Raw genomic sequence first — 17,332 nt, 5'->3', positions numbered from 1 at the left:
AGTCATTGAGGGCGATGGGTTAAGTAAAACTTTATTTCAGTTGGTAAAACGAATTTCTTAAACAAAACACTGATATGTATAACATATTATTGAGACACACCCAATTAATTGTAGTCATCAGTGGTTCAGTGTTGTTGTGATCTGCTACTTTGTTTATTAAATAATATTTGTTTTATGTATATTTTATGTTTAACTATTATTATCTAGTATTAAGGTATGTATGCCAATTACGTATATATTTCGTCCTGTTAGCGGTAAAATTGCGCAATTAGATATTTGCGCATCGCTCAACAAAGACCTAAATTTTCACTGGTGAATAGCTTTTGCCTTTTCTGGGCAATTTTACCGCTACATACCAGGACGATTTTTTGTCTAGTTTCTAATTTTCCTTATGACCGACACTATTAATTTCCTAAGTATGTACGTATTGTAATAATTGCAGCAGCTGCCAGTTCATTCTTCATGTGACTCTGAGAGGGTGATGAACCAATATTTTATCATTGAAGAGGACGACAGCAACAATTTTTTATGCTGCTGTGAATATGTTAATTTGAAAAATCAAAGGAGTCACTTGCTTGGGTGTTTATGTGATTGCGAACATGTTGACGAATATTTTGATCGGTAGGTTGTGTATTATTTAGTGGTAAATACATATTTAATTATAATTGTAGTACAGGTTTATATTATTTAAGAATTGGATACATAAGCCACCTATTTGCAAGAAAATGTGTGCGAGACCTAGTAAATTTCTAGCTCAGCGCGCATTGCAATGTAAAGCACTAAAAAATTATAATTTTTTACAGAACTATGACGGGGAGATCTATGCCTGCTGACATACACTTGAACATGTACCGCGTGATTCAAGACAGATGTCGTATCCCATGGCGCGGTGGAGCAAAGACTGTCCCTTTAGACGTTGTCCTTCCCACAGTTTTGCTTCCACTGTTTGCTTTAGTTGCATCAGTGAATGTGTGGTGTACATTCATCACATTCCTTCTCATCCCTTTCATTATTTTTTACGCCAAGAAATTTTACGGCGAAATAAATCCTAGATCCAAATTTTTCCTCTCCTGGTCGGTGACCTCAGCTATAAGTTTGCTCCTTATATTTGAGTTCATCGTAATCCCCCGCCTAGAAATCCTTCCATCTGAGAACTTTGTATTCATTGTTCTTCTGATGTTGGGTATTTCACTTCTGTGCGCCGCCCGATTCACCTCTACCCAAGCGATGGGTGACGAAGAAGGAAGCAACCAAGCCTGCAAGGTTTGCAGGATCAAGTGTCCACAGGACACAATGCACTGCAGCATTTGTGATCACTGTGTGCTGAGAGCTGACTACCACTGTTATTGGTGAGCTGTCGAATAGTTCAATAGAAGCAACAAAATTCCTAAGTTTTCATGTTGTAGGCTTGACTGTTGCATTGGTAGTAAAAACGTGCGGAAATTCTTGACTGGAAGTGTGTTGACTACATGCGCGTTGTTCCTGTACTCGTACTTAGTGTTGACTACTGCCTGCCACCCCTTCCTCTTGATGGACTCCATTCTAGTCCCTGATGACTGCAGTGATGTATTTTACGACTTTTAGTGAGTCATGCTCCTAAATTTTGATAATGGCGATTAAGTTGACCCTTTTTATTTTACAGTATTGCACTTTGCTTTGTTGGAGGTGCTTACAGCTTCATAGTGGCTGTAATTTTGTCCATTGCGATAGTGCGTCACCTCTTTTTGGCTCTCCTTGGGTACTCGCTTTATGAATGGTCGCAGATACCGTCACATGAGAAAAAGTGTTGTTTCCCTGGGTCATCGAAAAGCAAAAGGTTGAATTTACATGTTTAACGTGTCTTATTTGTCCTGTGTATATCATAAGTTTTCATGCTAGCAGAAATTAGCACAATCATCAACCTGCTGTATTAGTTTGCATTTAATCCTATGGTTGCCTTGAAACAAATTAATTTCTATTGGAATTGTGAACATATGAGAATTTTGTCTCAAATTTTAATCATTTTTAACATGCTTGCTGTCCAAAGAGAAATAAACGCTTCAAATTGCTTGGTATACATAACTAAATAATATTTTTAATTCCTCTATTTATCTATTTACATAAGAGTTGTTAAAAAGGACCAGAAGTAGACCTAGGTACACCAAGATCAGAGCTGATAGAGATTTAAGGCTTTAATTATATCATGTACACATGAGAATTAGTTGAGCTGAGATTTCTCTTTCGATCTCAAATATTTCCAAACTTTGAACAAGAACATTGTGACATTACCCTCTTTGTTCAACTCTTTCGAAAATTTCGATATTTCAGTTTGCGGCTCACACACAATCCGCTTCTCAGTGTCAAATATAATCTGCAATGATTGCTGGCCATCTCTGTAGGGAAACTTCAAAAGAACTTGATGGTTATGATCTGTAGTGGAAATACTCAGCTGGAGATAGTGAGAAAACAGAGATTTTGGAACTCGCAGAGCATCAATTTGATCCTTGAATGAAGAGCATAATTAGAAGATACTGGAATGAACTTTATAGAGTAGACTTACAATGACATTCCTGTTTTTAATGCACATCTTTTTGTCTTCAAAGTGCATCACAAGGGCTTGTTTTTCCTTTTCGAGGTCCTTGCGCACTTCTTCAACAGCACACAATTTATTCTCTAATGCTCTCCTGTCCTCAAGGCTTGCTTCCTTCAACTGTTCAGTTAGTATTTTCCTTCTTCTTTTTGCATCCTGAATAGCAGACACTGTCTCCTGCAATCATCAATGTTGATGATTTAATACTTCCTGACATACTTGTCTGTAACAAACCTCAAGTTCAACATTTTTCTCGTTCAATTGCGATGAAAGTGTCGCGAGTGCTTGCTGAATTGAATCTGCAAAATTGTAGGCATTTTCCTCAGCCTGTATGATTTGTCTCATGTGGAAATTTTCCTTGTAATTTCTGAAAAACTCTTCAGCTCTTTCAACACTCTTGGGTAGCTCCTGAAACATTGCATTGACGGACTTCTTCGACCTGTTCGAATAATTTTACTAGATTATGCCTACATGTTAAATTATTTTGAAATTATACCAATTCAAAAGCTATAGAAACCCTTCGGTTGTGCCAATCAGTCGAATGACAACAAAATCTATGTTCATTCCATTGCGTTAACGGAATTATTATTGTGAATAAGCCTTACAATCCCGCTCTTTTAACATCTCACGTGACTACTTCATGAGCGTCTGATTGGTCAAATTTTTTCACCCACGTATGTTGGCAGCGCTGCCCAGGCCTTGTCTGCTCGGATAACAACAAAACGAAACAAACAAGCAGGCAGCAGGCACCAGGCACAGGCAGTGCACAGCAGGGCTTGAGAACAGTAAAGTGTCAACGCCGGTGAGATCGAGAATAAAAAAGTAAGTGCTTTTTCCTTTGCTGGGAACGATTTTGTCTGTTGTAAATTTTCATTTTAAAGAAAAGAGATGCCAATTTGTTGCAGAATGCTTTAGTCTTTTCAACAGAGGGCTGATAAAAGTTTGGCTAGCCCCCTTTGTGTTGTTTTGCCAACTCTATGTTCCTTTCTTATTTTTTCGTGTTTAAGTACATACAAATTTCGTGAGTTCAAACCTTATATTTGTTAGAAATTTGTAAAGGCAACAGAGAGAGAGAGAATGATAATCAGATTTAACCGAGCAATCAAGTCGCATTTTTATTTCCAAGAAGTTTAGTGTTCTTAATGGTGAAGGACCCAACTCAATCGGGTAAATTCTTTCCTTATTTTAATTTGTTCTTAATTTAATTCGGAATGATTTATCAAAGTCAATTCTCTTAAAATGTTAATTTAGTTAAAGATTGTTTACTGCTGTCAAGGATCTTATCCTAAATTCGATTTAAAATTTTGTTTAAGGTCCCTTGTGTCCTGTTAGTCATAAACGACTGATTATTTTTTCACCCTCTGCCCCTAAAATGTATACATATATCCAATCCATTCATTGCATCAAATTAAAAGCATTATTTTATTCATGCTAATTTTCCATTAATTTGAATCATTAAATGTTTTCACGATTCTTTTCTTCAATTTCAGGTTTGCTGATGCGCAGAGTATTCAACTTGAGCTGAAAGTATTGAAACACACACCTAAAATACCGCTGTTGAACATGAAGTAAAATCCTCATTGCAACATTGGGTTGTTGGTTCAATGTGTGCTTTTGACTGGACAAAATTTGCCTTCTAATAACATCAGCGCCAGCATGGCTTCACAAGCCAAGTTCTCAGATATGATGTCCCAGTTTTCTAGTGGAAATGGACCTTACAAACCACCGCCTCCTAAAAAACAGCGACAAAAAATAAAAGCTCAATACTCTCAACTGGACGTGCAGAGCGTTGACGTTTCAAACTCAACAAACAAATGCTTAACTGGGAATGCAGAAAATGCTGTAAAACCAGTCCAAAATAATGAGTTTGAGTGGTCTGATGAAGAAATAGATGGCGTGGAATTGGATGCAATCCTATCCCAGTATGACGTTCCTCGTGAGTCTGCGGCCCAAGCTGAGGCTAATTGTAATCCTGCACCACAAATGGAAGACTGTGAAATGATTAAGCCGGACTCCAAAATAAATCTGCCTCGTCAAGACATCATTATTGAAAAAACAATGACCAAGCAGGTAGACCCAAAACCAAGCTCTTCAAATCTGAAAAAAGATGTGAGTATTGTACTGTTCACCTTTGGATGCATCTAATCATCTGATTAAAATGTATGAAATTTAGGAGCTTGAGAAGCAAGCCAGCTCTCAAGTGGTCGCAGCACTTAAAAGAGCACCAAATGCTGAAAAAAGGAGAGCCAAACGCAGCGCTGAAAGCAACAGCTCAAATACACCTACTGTTGATTGTGTTGATCCCATATTTGATGTGATATTGACATTGAAGACTGAAAAGTAAGAGGTGTCTTGTCTGTTGACTATAAATTTCTTATCTTCTAACGTACTTCCAGGAAGAAATGTGATCAGGATATCAAAAGCAAAGAGTAAGTTAAAAAATTATTTGCATTATGTTCTTAATATATGTCCAACTCTAGGGAACTTGAAAAAACTGAAGCTCTTCTCAGTGCGACATATGCTGAATTAATGAATGTTCCAACATACAGTCCTAGGCTTTACACATCTAAAAATATACATCAACATTGGGAGTTAAGAAGTTTAGATAGCGCAGAGAAGTAATAACCAGGCTTAAGTCTTGGGCTGGTTGATAAGAAGTTTTTTGCAGATGGTTTCCCGAAGAACAGGCGCCTAGCCTCCGACTTCAACTCGTTTTACTCGAATCGACTTGCAATGCCGACTTGTTGAATCTGAGCCGAAACTTAAATGAGCCTATAGATTTGAGCTATCAAAAGGATTCTCCAAACATGCACGGTCTTCCTCTGGTGCTGCAACAAATAGCTCAAATCTGTGATACTGCTGCTATCAGACACGATTATTTCACATTAGGCCCTGTTGTGTGTGCATCAGTCAATTTTATCACCAGTGTTCTTCTCTTTCCAGACAACAACTATTTGTAACTAAGCCCTTGTCCTTAGCTTGATACAAATTTAACCTATTATTTTTTTAGACACATAAGCCACTGGATATTGCAAAAATGTGCTGACATGAAAACTGTGCCTTGTGTGCTTCTATCGTTGCTGGAAGCGATGCATAGAATATTGGCGTCAAAGCCCAAGCTGCTGAAAGGCATTTGCCTCCACGGCTACCATGATGGCCCTGAATGCCATCTGGCAAAAATATGCCGAAAGCTTGCTGCCATCATCCACCCTGAAGAAACTGTCAAGGGCCAACAGACAGACCAGTTTGCCAAAGAATTGAAGGAGCATGGTCCACAGAAAGAAGTTTACAAGATCCAGGTGGCTCTGAAACTCTGTGATGTCATGACTAGTCTGCATTTTGCATCATCGGTCAATCTTCCTGGGTGCATTTCTCCAGCTCACTCTGCAGAGTGCATGAGAAGCATTTTTCGGCTAACATCTAAAATCGTCATTTATTTTTCCACACTAAGGAATACAGGTATGATTTTGCATAAGTCAATCGAATATTTGAATAAATGACAGGTTTTGATTTTAGATTATGACTGTGAAGACTTGTTCAGGAAGTTTGCCTTGGTTATGAGTTGGATGTCTGCAAACCGAGCTCACTTCAAACTCCTTGTCTGCGATATGCACGCAGAGCTTTACTGTTTTTTGGCCAAGCAAGCTAAAGTACCTCACGATTCGCTTGTTGGTAAGTGTTTATATACTGTAATCCGCAAAAATATCTGAAAATTGCAATGTAGGAGTCGTCATTAAAAAACTTATTTCCACTTATTCAACCTGGCGAACCGAATTGTGGGATACACAAGAGGTGGCAAAACTGCGCCGGCTGTCATCAGTTGCAGAGATAAGCACTCCAAAATCTTCCGAGAAAATGTCTCTACTTTGAGAGAAACTCCGAAAAGAACTGTGCGAAACAAAAAGATTCATAAAATTGGGAATGTAATCTATCTTTGAAATAGCAATTTTGTAACTGAAAGTTCTATTTATAGTTATCTCCATTTTCTGATCTTTGTAAATTTCTACTCCTGCCAAATAATATAAATTTGAGGCATTTTTATAAAAATTTTAATTTTTTGTTTCTGCTTACCCAAGAAATATACCTGAAGTAGATTCTTCCTCAAACAAAATTATTATTTTTTGTCACGTCCTCACTTGAAAAGGTTTTCAAATTTTTGTCAGGAACAAAATAAATGCAGGGGCTTTAAACCATGAACGCAGTAATTTATGCCAAAATATCCCAAATGGAAAAGTGTGGTAAGATCAGCATCAATTGACCATGAAAATAATTTTTTAAATATGCTTAACTGCCTAGTAAGTTATTGATATTTTTTTTAATTTTCAATAACAATTCCTCCTTTGTGTTACCAATTCTTAATTTGATCAACGTAAAATTTTAGAGAACAAAAAAATTGGAAATGTTACATGTGTAACCACAATTAATTTTTTCCAAACAAAATGTTTATTTTAAATAAAAGAAACAAAAGAAATTATTTTGAGTTGAAAATATTTTCTATTTAGAATTTCTAAACAATTTAAAGCGCCCTTATTTCCTGTTGATTTTTACTATCATTTTACTCAAAGCTCACTGTTAATTTTACAAACTTATCGAATGATTGTAAGTTTTTTTTAAATAAGATAATTAAAATAAATCATTAATTTCATGTAAGTTCAGTTCATCACTCGCGTTCGCGCTGGTTCGCGCGCTGCTTGCAGTGCTTGCACCACTTTGCTCCATTGGTGCGCACACAAGTAAACAACGGTACACCCCTCTTGTGACAGTCAGCATTCTTTCAATTCAGACACGGGCTGGGCTGCACGGCACGATCACACGCAGCTGGATGACGGCAGCGATGAAGTAAAAAGTTATAGCGAAACGCAGAGCAGCAACAACAGCAAAAACACGGAAAGCAAGACTGGAGAAAGGAGGGTCTTGAAACTCGTTCCTCTGCCTGATGAGCATAGTTAGTTGTTGTTAGACGTTATTGTACTGGCGCAAGGTAGATTATTTGGTCCTTAATCTATGACGTAAAACTTAAATTTTTGGTACATACGTAATCACTCTCGTCAAAAATCCACAGAAACGGGTTTTAGCATAATGTATGTAATGTTATACATAATTTACAGAATTTAGTTGACAATTTAAATTTGTCTAGAATAAAAGACACTGGGTTAAAGGAGATATGATGCACATAAATAATACACAAAATGCAAAATTAAGTATCAACGCCTGTCAACTGCTTATGCATATCCTTCTATGGCAAAATAACTGTTTCTGTCGGGTTAAATAACTTATCGCCAGTTTTTATAAATCTAATATAAAAGTAGGGGTGGCGAAAACTAAAAGTGAAAATTTTCCATTCATACCATTCATACATACATATTATCATCATAAATTTTATATGATAAAAATATTCTTGATTGCTATTAAGGATAGTAATATCAGGATCCGACAATCCTGTTACCCCCTAAGTAATTCTTTTGTAGTAGGGTAACATGATTTTTGGCTTATTGTCTGATCCAAATCCCTACTACTCGTATACCCTTAAGTTTAGCAAATCAAATTGAAAGCTTAAGAATAACAATTCATGATTTGTTGTGTCCATTCATGGGTTTAATTTCTCATTACTGTTTTCAGCAAGTTGTGAAAATGGCACCAACATACGAAAAACCAAGTTTTTCAAGATATTTGCGGACCTTTGCGCAACTGGGACCTGTTGTGCCCGAAACCGATCTTTCGCAGGCTCTTCAGGCTCGAAGAACATGGAAAGAAAACAGGCGAAAGACGTATATCATTTCCTTAAAGCCCCAAATGTAATTTTAATCTCACCAAAATATATTTCAGTTTAACGCAGCGAGAGCTGCAGAAATTTCTGAAAAAATTATCTCCAGATTCCATTAAAACACTACAAAAGCTTAAAGATGTCGCTAAAGATATTGTTGGCAAGTATACGACTTGGATTTTTTTTTTCAAATTAAAATTGTTCTTTTTGTTAACATAAAAATCTGATATAATTTTAGGACCTGAGAGCGGTGATGATTTGTTGGAAGAGTCTGTGATTATGATTTTGCAGATCTTAGTTGGTCAAGAAGTGTTGACTGTAAGTTTGCAGAAGTCGTTGTCTCTCTCATTTGGTCAAATAACTCCTGCGCAAGCGAAGAAAGCATTTCAGGTTTAATATTTAATTTGAAATAGTTGCATAGTACAAAATATACATACGTAAACTTGGTTTGCAGACTGTAAAAGATGTAATAGCAAACTTGAGCTCGGAACACGTGGATCAACTGAAAGAAATCTGCGATGGCTCCTTTTTCAAGATAAAGGAAAACACGTCCACCTTTGGCAACAACATCAAAGTGTCTCCTCCAGAGCCTTGGCCAATTCCAGATTTTAGCAGGTTGCTCGATATGACTGTTAAAAGGCAGACCATTCAAGTAGTAGACAACTTTTCTATGCAGTACAAAACTTCGGCAATAGAGCAGCGCCAAAATGTAGGGCCACGATTTTTAAATGAAATTCAATTAAATTTCACATGAAAAAATATATATCAGTATGGCATGCATTGGATGATTGAACAAGTGGAGTGCTGGTGTGGAAAAGACTTCATGGGGGGTTTGCCAAGCGCTGAAGTGGCCAACTCTCTTGCTGAAATGCTAAGGTCGCACCGTAGCAATGATGAACTACAGGAGGAAGTATTACTTTAAAGTTAGTACATTTTCCTTCTATACAGTCTTCCTAAAGCTCTTGGACATGCTGGGATATGAGAAGATAGAGCTGGCTCAGGTTCTGCTTGAGAAAAGGACTTTGATCAATGAAGACCTGAAGAATGCAGCTCTGTTCGAAGCTGCCCCGGAAAAGAAGAACAAGCCTCTTAGAGAACCTAAATGTAATATTTGGTTGGAAGATAATTCCAAAAAATAACTCATTGTCAGCAGATTCTGCACCCCGAGGACCCCAGCTTGCTTGTCAAGTGACAGTCCAGAGGGAGGATGAGGTACTATTGATGAAGCAAATCCGCAAAGAGGAGAAAAAGATGACAAAGGCTGCTCTGAAGAATGCAGCTGACTCTGATTCCGACGATGAGGAGCTGTTCGATCCAGAGAAATTGCGTGCAGCAAGAATCGCGCAGTTAACCGCTGTCCAGAAAAAGGGACTCTTTGGCCCAAAGAAAGTGGTGTTGCCCAACAGGCCAGCCTGGATGGATTTGCCCAATGTCTATGATAGTCAAAATGAAATACGTCAATCGGCAGGTGAAAGAATTTAATGAAGCATTAATTTTACTCTTGAAACTTATTAACTATTTCAATTTAGGCTTCATTTCAAATATGAAAATGTTGCTCCCTGAAAACGTGACAAGGAAGGACACTAAAGAATATGAGCAAGTTGACATACCAATTTCGAAACCAGCTCCATTAACTGTTGGTGAGGATCGGGTCAAAATTTCCTATCTAGATGAATTGGGCCAAGCTGCATTTGCTGGAATTGAATCGCTTAACAGAATCCAAAGTGTTGTATTTGAAACCGCTTACAATTCCAATGAGAACCTTTTGATTTGTGCCCCCACTGGTGCTGGAAAGACCAATGTCGCTTTGCTCACAGTGATGAACGTGGTCAAACAGTATTATATTAATGGCAAGATCGATTTGAGGAAATTTAAGGTTTGCTGCAATCCGTGTCAAGTGGGGCAAAAAATAATTTCCAAAATTTTCCGCAGATTGTGTATATTGCGCCAATGAAAGCCTTGGCGGCTGAAATGGCTAGAAGCTTTCAAAAGCGGCTGTCTGCATTTGGAATGCAAGTGCGAGAGTTAACTGGTGACATGAACCTGACAAAGAAAGAGATGGAAGAGACCCAGATGTTGGTAACCACGCCTGAAAAGTGGGATGTGGTCTCGAGAAAGGCCAACCCTAGCTCAGATGTGGAACTCACTGAGATAGTGAGGTTGATTATCATTGACGAAGTTCACCTTCTTCATGGTGATCGAGGTCCTGTCCTTGAGGCCATCGTAGCTCGTACCTTGCGCATGGTAAAGACTTTTCTATGCAATATATTAGTTGACGCTAAAATTTTGCAAATTCAGGTTGAGACAACCCAAAGAATGGTCCGCATTGTCGGTTTGTCAGCTACACTACCAAACTACTTGGACGTTGCGCAGTTCTTGCGAGTCAATCTGTACAAAGGCCTATTCTACTTTGACCACAGATTCAGGCCTGTGCCCCTCAGTATGTCTTTTGTTGGAATCAAGGCGCGCAAAGCTCTCCAGCAAATGAACGACATGGATGACGTCTGCTATGACAAGGTGTTAGAAATGGTTGAAAAGGGTCACCAAGTGATGGTATTCGTGCACGCACGGAATGCCACTGTCCGCACGGCTCAAATGCTGCTAAACAAGGCCCAGATGAATGGGAAAACGGCGTCTTTTGAGCCTAAGTCGGGGTCCTTGCAGGGCCAGGCTCTCCGGGCGTCAGGCAAACTGCAAAACAAGCAACTTGCTGAACTCATGCCCAACGGATTTGGAGTTCACCATGCTGGAATGCTGAGGAAAGACAGGAATCTGGTCGAGCAATACTTTGCTGAAGGATACATTTCAGGTAAATAGGATGGTATAATTCTTGAACGTTTAAAATTCATTAATTTACATTGTGTGTATTTATTTATTCCGTTTTCAGCAGCTCTTATAAATAAATGCTATGTTCATTTTCGGATTGAAATTTTTGCATCTTTGTAAAAATGATTATTTCAGTTTTGGTGTGCACGGCAACCTTGGCGTGGGGTGTAAACTTGCCTGCGCATGCCGTCATCATCAAAGGCACTGAAATCTACGATGCCAAGCACGGATCCTTTGTCGACTTGGGCATTTTAGACGTTCTGCAAATTTTCGGCCGAGCTGGTCGCCCTCAGTTTGACAAGTCGGGCCACGGATGCATCATCACGTCACACGAAAAGTTGAACCATTACTTGTCACTCTTGACAAATCAGTATCCAATTGAAAGCCAGTTTATCAATTGCCTTGCGGATAATCTCAATGCAGAGGTAACTTTGTAGTATTTTCTGTGGTTTAAATTAAGTTGTGAAACTTAGATCGTTTTGGGAACAATCTCAAATGTCCAAGACGCGATTGAGTGGCTCAAGTACACCTATCTCTATGTGCGCATGAGGAAGAACCCGTTGTGCTATGGAGCTACAGTTCAGATGCTGAAGGTAAATTATTTTTTATTTGAGGCTTTTTGTTAAAAACTTATGATTAGGATGATCCTGAGCTAAATGAAAGGTGCAATGAATTGATAGTCCTATGCGCTGACAAGCTCCAGCAAGCTCGAATGGTGCGATTCCATCATCCTACAGGAAGTTTGGATGCCACAGGTAAATAATATTTTCTTAACAAATCTATCGATACTGAACTGTCTCATCAGATATTGGCAGAACAGCCAGTTATTTCTACATCAAATATGACACAATGCAAATGTTTGTCGAGGAAATGAATGCAGGGAGCGACAATAATATGAATGCGTTGAGTGATGCTGATATTTTGACTGTGATGTCACATGCTCAAGAATTTGAGCAGCTCAAGGTAAATTTTGCTGGGTGTTTTGTATGTTTTTTTAACATTTTTCCCTCTGTGCAGCTTCGAGATGAAGAAATGGATGAGCTTGATGAACTTTATGAAAACTACTGCTATCTTCCAGTCAAAGGTGGACCAGACAACATTCATGGAAAGGTGAACGTTCTTTTACAGGCTCACCTTTCCAAAGGATTCATCAAGTCGTTCTCTCTGATTTCTGACAAATGCTATGTGACAGACGTGAGTGTGCTAAGTTCTCATAGTTAAATTTGCTAAATTTGAAGGTTTTGAATAGAATGCAGCAAGAATTGCAAGGGCTTTGTTTGACTTGGCTCTGAAGCATGGCGATGCGATTTTGTCCAACCGTACTTTGAAGATTGCCAAGATGATGGAAAAACAGCTGTGGGACACTGAACACCCTTTAGCGCAAATGGATAGATTTGGAATGGATGTGCTGGAAAAGTTGAAGAAGAGCCACCTGACTCTGGACAGAATGAGGGATATGTCTGCATCTGATATTGGTACGTCACATAATTTTGCTGCAGTGCCAGCTAGAAATGTAACAATAATTGTTGAATCCCAGGTGCCATGGTGAGGAATACAAGACTGGGGCCAGAACTGAAGTATCATGTTGAGGCATTCCCGACAGTTGTCATTGATACTGTTGTCCAGCCTATCACAGCCACAGTTGTAAAAATTACAGCGACCATCACGCCAAAATTCAAGTAATTAACCAACGTTTGTTATTTTCATGCATTTTTACAACAATTTATTAGGTGGTGTGACCGCATTCACAAGACTGCTGAAATTTTCTGGCTGTGGATTGAAGATTGCACAACAAGCAGAATTCATCACTATGAATCAATCCTCATCAACAAGAAACAAGTTAGTATTCTAACCATTTCTCCAATATCCCATTCATTTTTTTCTTGTGAAATTAAACAGGTGCGATTTCAAGAACCAATCAAAACTACCATCATGATCCCACTCAATTTGCAAGAGACCAACTACTCTTCCCACACTTGCATTGTGAGAGTTGTGAGCGACCGTTGGCTTAACGCAGACTACTCACAATCTTTCAGTTTCAAAGACGTCACCTTCCCAGATGGCTACTCTGCACATACAGGTATGGCACTCTTTCAATTTAAATCCTCTCTCTAAGTAATGATTCTACTCTTAAAGCAAAATATGTCAATTTCAAAATACATTGTAACAGATCTTTTGGATTTGGACCCACTGCCTATCAGCGCTCTGAACGACCCTAAGCTGGAGAGTTTATTTGGCGACAACATTCTTGCATTCAATGCGATCCAAACCCAAGTTTTCCACTGTCTATACCACACTGATGAAAATGTAGTTCTTGGAGCTGCCACTGGCTCCGGCAAAACTGTTGTAGCGGAGCTCGCTATCTTCCGCGTTTTCAGAGAACATCCTGGGACCAAGGTAACAATTTTAACGTCTAGCCATGACTTTCATTTCTTGCTTTGTAGATCGTGTACATAGCTCCCTTGAAGGCCTTGGTCCGAGAGAGAATCAAGGACTGGAATGAAAAGTTTGTGAAGAAACTCGGGAAGAAAGTAATTGAGCTGACTGGGGATTCAAGTCCTGATGCGGCTGCTATCGCCTCTGCGGACGTTGTGGTTTGTTAAATTGATCATTAACTTTGAAAATGAAATAAATCGCGTAATTGCGCATGCCAGGTGACAACGCCAGAAAAATGGGACGGTGTGAGCCGAAGCTGGCAAACGAGGAATTACGTTAGACAGGTTTCATTGCTCATCATTGACGAAATTCACCTACTTGGTGAAGATCGTGGTCCTGTATTGGAGGTGATTGTGTCAAGAGCGAGCTACATCGCGGCTCACTCCCAAGGAGGCGCAACCAACTGCAGAGTCGTTGGTCTTTCCACTGCCCTCGCTAATGCAGGTTAGTCCGAGTTAAATTTGACGAGCCCATTCTTGCTTGACAGCGCTTTTAATAGAGTGAACGGTTTTCATGTTGGATGACTTTAAGTTGGTATTATTTTTTTCTTATTGTTTTCTTTTGTATGTTGGAATGATTGGGGTTAAGTTACCGTATTGATCCACAGCAAACATAATATTTAATCTAAACTTATAGACGATTTGGCAGCTTGGCTTGGCATTAGCACTCAGAGAGGTTTATACAACTTCAGACCCAGTGTACGACCTGTGCCTGTTCAGATTCATATCTCTGGATTCCCTGGTAAACACTTCTGCCCAAGAATGGCCACCATGAACAAGCCAACCTTCCAGGTGAGAATTTCTTATCACAATCTCTCAAGAGCTAATGAGCAACGAGCGAGGGCAAGGAAGAGAACTTATATTTTTTATTTCTTTTTATCACAGTTTAAAAATTGTTTAGAACTTTCTTGAAAACTTTGCGCAGTAAATTTGCTCTATTTTAGGCCATCAAAACTCATTCTCCAAACCAACCGGCTTTGGTTTTTGTCGCCTCTCGCCGGCAAACACGATTGACAGCTATGGCCCTTCTCCAGTGTCAAGCGTCTGATCCTGATAATTCAAAGGATTGGCTAGGAATGTCAGAGGAAGATGCTTACAACATTGTTGACTCACTGACAGATCCTAATTTAAAACTTCTCATTCCATTTGGGATTGGAATCCATCACGCAGGTTTGCCAGACAGAGACAGAAATATTATCGAGGAACTTTTTGTCAACAGAAAAATCATGGTTTGTGCTGATAATCTTTAATTGTTATATGCATTTACGCGTTCACCGTCAGGTTCTGGTCACTACTGCAACTCTTGCGTGGGGTGTCAACTTCCCTGCCCATTTGGTAGTTGTGAAAGGCACAGAATACTTTGACGGAAAGAAAAAGCGCTACGAGGACATGCCTATCACGGATGTTCTCCAGATGATTGGACGAGCTGGTCGGCCACAGTACGATCACCAAGCTGTGGCAGTTTTATTGGTGCATGATATCAAGAAAGCTTTCTACAAAAGATTCCTACACGAACCATTCCCTGTTGAGTCAAAACTGCTGGCAGTTCTGCCAGATCACTTAAATGCAGAAGTAAGATTTTTGTTGTGTTCTACTTTTTGACAAACCTCATCCATCATTCATCATAGATTGTTGCTGGCACAATTCAGAGCAAGCAGGACGCAATGGACTACTTGACGTGGACATTCTTCTTCCGCAGACTGTTAAAGAACCCCACATTCTATGGACTGGCTTCAGTTGAAGCAAGTGAAATCAACAATTTCCTCTCCGGTCTCATCGAGAAAACTTTGAACGAGCTGGTGAATACTGGTTGCGTCACAGTTGCTGAGGATGGTCGTGGTATCATATCCACTTCCCTTGGCCGAATCTCGTCCTACTACTACATAAGTCACAAAACCATTGCCCTTTTTGACACCAGGCTTCACCCCGATTGCACACCCTATGAAATCATCCAGCTGCTTAGTAGTGCCACCGAATATGATGAGTTGCCCGTTCGGCACAATGAAGACAACATTAATGGGTGTGAAATTTTGCTTTTCGTTAGCATGATTTTCCTCTATCGCCAAAATGCGTGACAGGTTTTTTGTCTGAATCGCTCTGTTTTCTTTTGGGCAATATGAGAGTACACAAATGCTGTCTGACACGTGAAATAAAATCCTTTTTGGTCAGACATAAACAATGTATTGTTGGTTTGTGCCCTTATGGCAGTTCAGAAGGTACTGCTCTACTTTTAGTCTATTTTTCTGTACACCCGACATGATACAAAACTTTCTGTCAGACTTTTAAAAATAAGATAAACTCAATGTAACTCTATTCGTTTTTATATTAATTATAAATTATTGTTGCTTACAGGGAACTTAATAAGCTTGTCCGCGTCAAGGTAGAAGGCGAGCTGGACGACCCCCATTTGAAGACAAACATCCTCATTCAGTCTTACTTGCTGCACTTGCAGCTGCCTTCTGCCGACTACAACACTGACCTGAAATCAGTGCTAGACCAATGCATCCGTATTTTGCAAGCCATGATGGACGTGAGTGCCGAGAAAGCTCTTCTTAGCACCACCCTCACCATCCAGATGGTGCTGCAGTGCGTAATTCAAGCCAAGTGGCCAGAAAGTGATCCCCTGTGGCAGATGCCGTTCATGAATGAGCAGCTCTTCCGAGAGATCGCGGTTAACTTCGCCCCTGATTTGCCAACGCTATGTGTCAAGGGCTCACAACAGGCGGACGGTTTGAAGAAAGTCTTGAAGAGTTGCCTACGAGAGGAGGATGTGGCAATTGTAAGTTTTAGCAAGAGTGGGCGGTTAAATCTCATGATAACAAAATTCTTTTTAGTACCAGCAGGTGCTGAAGACCCTGCCTGTTCCTTCCATCCGGCTTACAATCACTGGATACAACCGAGAGTCGCAGTCGAGACAAGCCTGCATCCCTGTGATGCTGCCTTGCAACAGTTACATCCAACTGACTGCGGGCCAAACATACGTCATCAGTTTGTGTCCGCGAGGAACGCCGAGAGTCGTCTATGCTTACGCACCTGATTTCCCTCGCAAAAAGGACGTTGGCTGGTTTTTGGTTCTTGGAATGAATGATGTGGATGGAGCAAAGCCAGGAACACTGCTCGGACTGAAAAGGTTGAGTGATGCTTTTAAGTTGGTCTTTGTTCCTCATGCAAATATAAATTAACATTACAGGATTTCTGCATCTGACAGGAAGACCACCATTGAGTTTAACACCCCTCAAAAGGCGTGTCTTGGCATCCTTTCACTCTACATTATTTCCAACTGTTACATGGGGCTAGACCATCAGTACCAGATTCCTATTGCTGTCGTCAAGGATAAAATTGAAGAAGAGACAGATGAGCCGCCTAGGTCCATGACCCTCCCAAGCAACACCCTGCTGCAAGCTTTTAAGGATGGACCAGAGAAGGTTAGGTTTTTCGAATAATCGCATTTCCAAATCCGAAATAGGGTTGTGGTCAAATGGAATCTTTTCAGTGTACATAATTTAATACAAATTAAACATGCGTTTTACTTAAAAAGATTATCATGTTTATATTTTCTGACCTACATTGGCTTATAACTAAAATATTAATTCCCAACAGCCACCAATGGGGTTCTAAAATCAGAGCTCAACCAACTTGATAAATCTTCCCAGTATTTAGCTATCAGACAAAAATTGCTCATCTTTAACGACTTATTTCATAAATGTATTAATCATTCAGCAGCAATGCTGAGAAATT

At 39.6% G+C, this 17,332-nt stretch overlaps 4 protein-coding genes across 6 annotated transcripts; 3 read left to right on the top strand and 1 right to left on the bottom strand.

Moving 5' to 3' along the window:
* The first annotated feature begins 71 nt into the window (after nucleotides 1-71).
* GABPI (zinc finger DHHC-type palmitoyltransferase GABPI) lies at nucleotides 72-2,069 on the top strand. The gene is made up of 5 exons (XM_065476550.1): nucleotides 72-214; nucleotides 443-621; nucleotides 804-1,349; nucleotides 1,407-1,583; nucleotides 1,643-2,069. Exons 2-5 carry the CDS (start codon nucleotides 482-484, stop codon nucleotides 1,833-1,835), a joined length of 1,056 nt encoding a protein of 351 aa, XP_065332622.1. The 5' UTR covers nucleotides 72-214; nucleotides 443-481; the 3' UTR covers nucleotides 1,836-2,069.
* On the bottom strand, nucleotides 2,045-3,196 carry LOC135934648 (uncharacterized). The gene is made up of 4 exons (XM_065476554.1): nucleotides 3,066-3,196; nucleotides 2,804-3,008; nucleotides 2,540-2,746; nucleotides 2,045-2,482 (listed from the first exon to the last, which is right to left on the bottom strand). The coding sequence occupies exons 2-4, from the start codon at nucleotides 2,984-2,986 to the stop codon at nucleotides 2,198-2,200; spliced, it is 675 nt and encodes a 224-aa protein (XP_065332626.1). The 5' UTR covers nucleotides 2,987-3,008; nucleotides 3,066-3,196; the 3' UTR covers nucleotides 2,045-2,197.
* Nucleotides 3,197-3,255: 59 nt separating this feature from the next.
* LOC135934643 (uncharacterized) lies at nucleotides 3,256-6,756 on the top strand. The gene is made up of 9 exons (XM_065476547.1): nucleotides 3,256-3,391; nucleotides 4,060-4,678; nucleotides 4,743-4,909; nucleotides 4,966-4,998; nucleotides 5,050-5,187; nucleotides 5,238-5,525; nucleotides 5,580-6,028; nucleotides 6,086-6,241; nucleotides 6,294-6,756. Exons 2-9 carry the CDS (start codon nucleotides 4,226-4,228, stop codon nucleotides 6,437-6,439), a joined length of 1,830 nt encoding a protein of 609 aa, XP_065332619.1. The 5' UTR covers nucleotides 3,256-3,391; nucleotides 4,060-4,225; the 3' UTR covers nucleotides 6,440-6,756.
* Nucleotides 6,757-7,367: 611 nt separating this feature from the next.
* On the top strand, nucleotides 7,368-17,131 carry obe (obelus). Of its 3 annotated transcripts, none has more exons than XM_065497096.1 (30): nucleotides 7,368-7,480; nucleotides 8,189-8,337; nucleotides 8,396-8,493; nucleotides 8,572-8,723; nucleotides 8,788-9,042; nucleotides 9,103-9,243; nucleotides 9,293-9,437; nucleotides 9,487-9,801; nucleotides 9,863-10,209; nucleotides 10,266-10,577; nucleotides 10,632-11,142; nucleotides 11,295-11,584; nucleotides 11,633-11,752; nucleotides 11,800-11,914; nucleotides 11,965-12,122; nucleotides 12,177-12,353; nucleotides 12,409-12,634; nucleotides 12,697-12,838; nucleotides 12,890-12,998; nucleotides 13,059-13,239; nucleotides 13,330-13,556; nucleotides 13,604-13,753; nucleotides 13,814-14,039; nucleotides 14,232-14,386; nucleotides 14,539-14,823; nucleotides 14,876-15,166; nucleotides 15,223-15,614; nucleotides 15,947-16,373; nucleotides 16,429-16,724; nucleotides 16,785-17,131. In XM_065497096.1, exons 2-30 carry the CDS (start codon nucleotides 8,201-8,203, stop codon nucleotides 17,035-17,037), a joined length of 6,633 nt encoding a protein of 2,210 aa, XP_065353168.1. In that variant the 5' UTR covers nucleotides 7,368-7,480; nucleotides 8,189-8,200; the 3' UTR covers nucleotides 17,038-17,131. The 3 variants fall into 3 exon arrangements, with proteins under 3 accessions (XP_065353168.1, XP_065353165.1, XP_065353167.1); XM_065497093.1 differs by having other exon boundaries at nucleotides 7,389-7,514; XM_065497095.1 differs by having other exon boundaries at nucleotides 7,397-7,550.
* The last annotated feature ends 201 nt before the right edge of the window (nucleotides 17,132-17,332 follow it).

Source organism: Cloeon dipterum, chromosome 1 (assembly GCF_949628265.1).
Source record: "Cloeon dipterum chromosome 1, ieCloDipt1.1, whole genome shotgun sequence".
NCBI classification, from domain to species: Eukaryota; Metazoa; Arthropoda; class Insecta; order Ephemeroptera; family Baetidae; genus Cloeon; species Cloeon dipterum.
This window is presented reverse-complemented; position numbering and strand designations above follow the sequence as displayed.

Excerpts from the sequence above, each read along its gene's own strand:
- GABPI (XM_065476550.1), top strand. The coding sequence starts at position 482 with ATGAACCAATATTTTATCATTGAAGAGGACGACAGCAACAATTTTTTA. Across the intron at positions 622-803 it reads GTTGACGAATATTTTGATCG|AACTATGACGGGGAGATCTA; the intron begins GTAGGTTGTGTA and ends AATTTTTTACAG. Across the intron at positions 1,350-1,406 it reads GCTGACTACCACTGTTATTG|GCTTGACTGTTGCATTGGTA; the intron begins GTGAGCTGTCGA and ends TTCATGTTGTAG.
- LOC135934648 (XM_065476554.1), bottom strand. The coding sequence starts at position 2,986 with ATGTTTCAGGAGCTACCCAAGAGTGTTGAAAGAGCTGAAGAGTTTTTC. Across the intron at positions 2,747-2,803 it reads AGAAAAATGTTGAACTTGAG|GAGACAGTGTCTGCTATTCA; the intron begins GTTTGTTACAGA and ends TGATGATTGCAG. Across the intron at positions 2,483-2,539 it reads TTAAAAACAGGAATGTCATT|GATCAAATTGATGCTCTGCG; the intron begins GTAAGTCTACTC and ends TCTTCATTCAAG.
- LOC135934643 (XM_065476547.1), top strand. The coding sequence starts at position 4,226 with ATGGCTTCACAAGCCAAGTTCTCAGATATGATGTCCCAGTTTTCTAGT. Across the intron at positions 4,999-5,049 it reads CAGGATATCAAAAGCAAAGA|GGAACTTGAAAAAACTGAAG; the intron begins GTAAGTTAAAAA and ends GTCCAACTCTAG. Across the intron at positions 6,242-6,293 it reads ACCTCACGATTCGCTTGTTG|GAGTCGTCATTAAAAAACTT; the intron begins GTAAGTGTTTAT and ends ATTGCAATGTAG.
- obe (XM_065497093.1), top strand. Across the intron at positions 10,210-10,265 it reads TCGATTTGAGGAAATTTAAG|ATTGTGTATATTGCGCCAAT; the intron begins GTTTGCTGCAAT and ends AATTTTCCGCAG. Across the intron at positions 16,725-16,784 it reads ACACTGCTCGGACTGAAAAG|GATTTCTGCATCTGACAGGA; the intron begins GTTGAGTGATGC and ends TTAACATTACAG.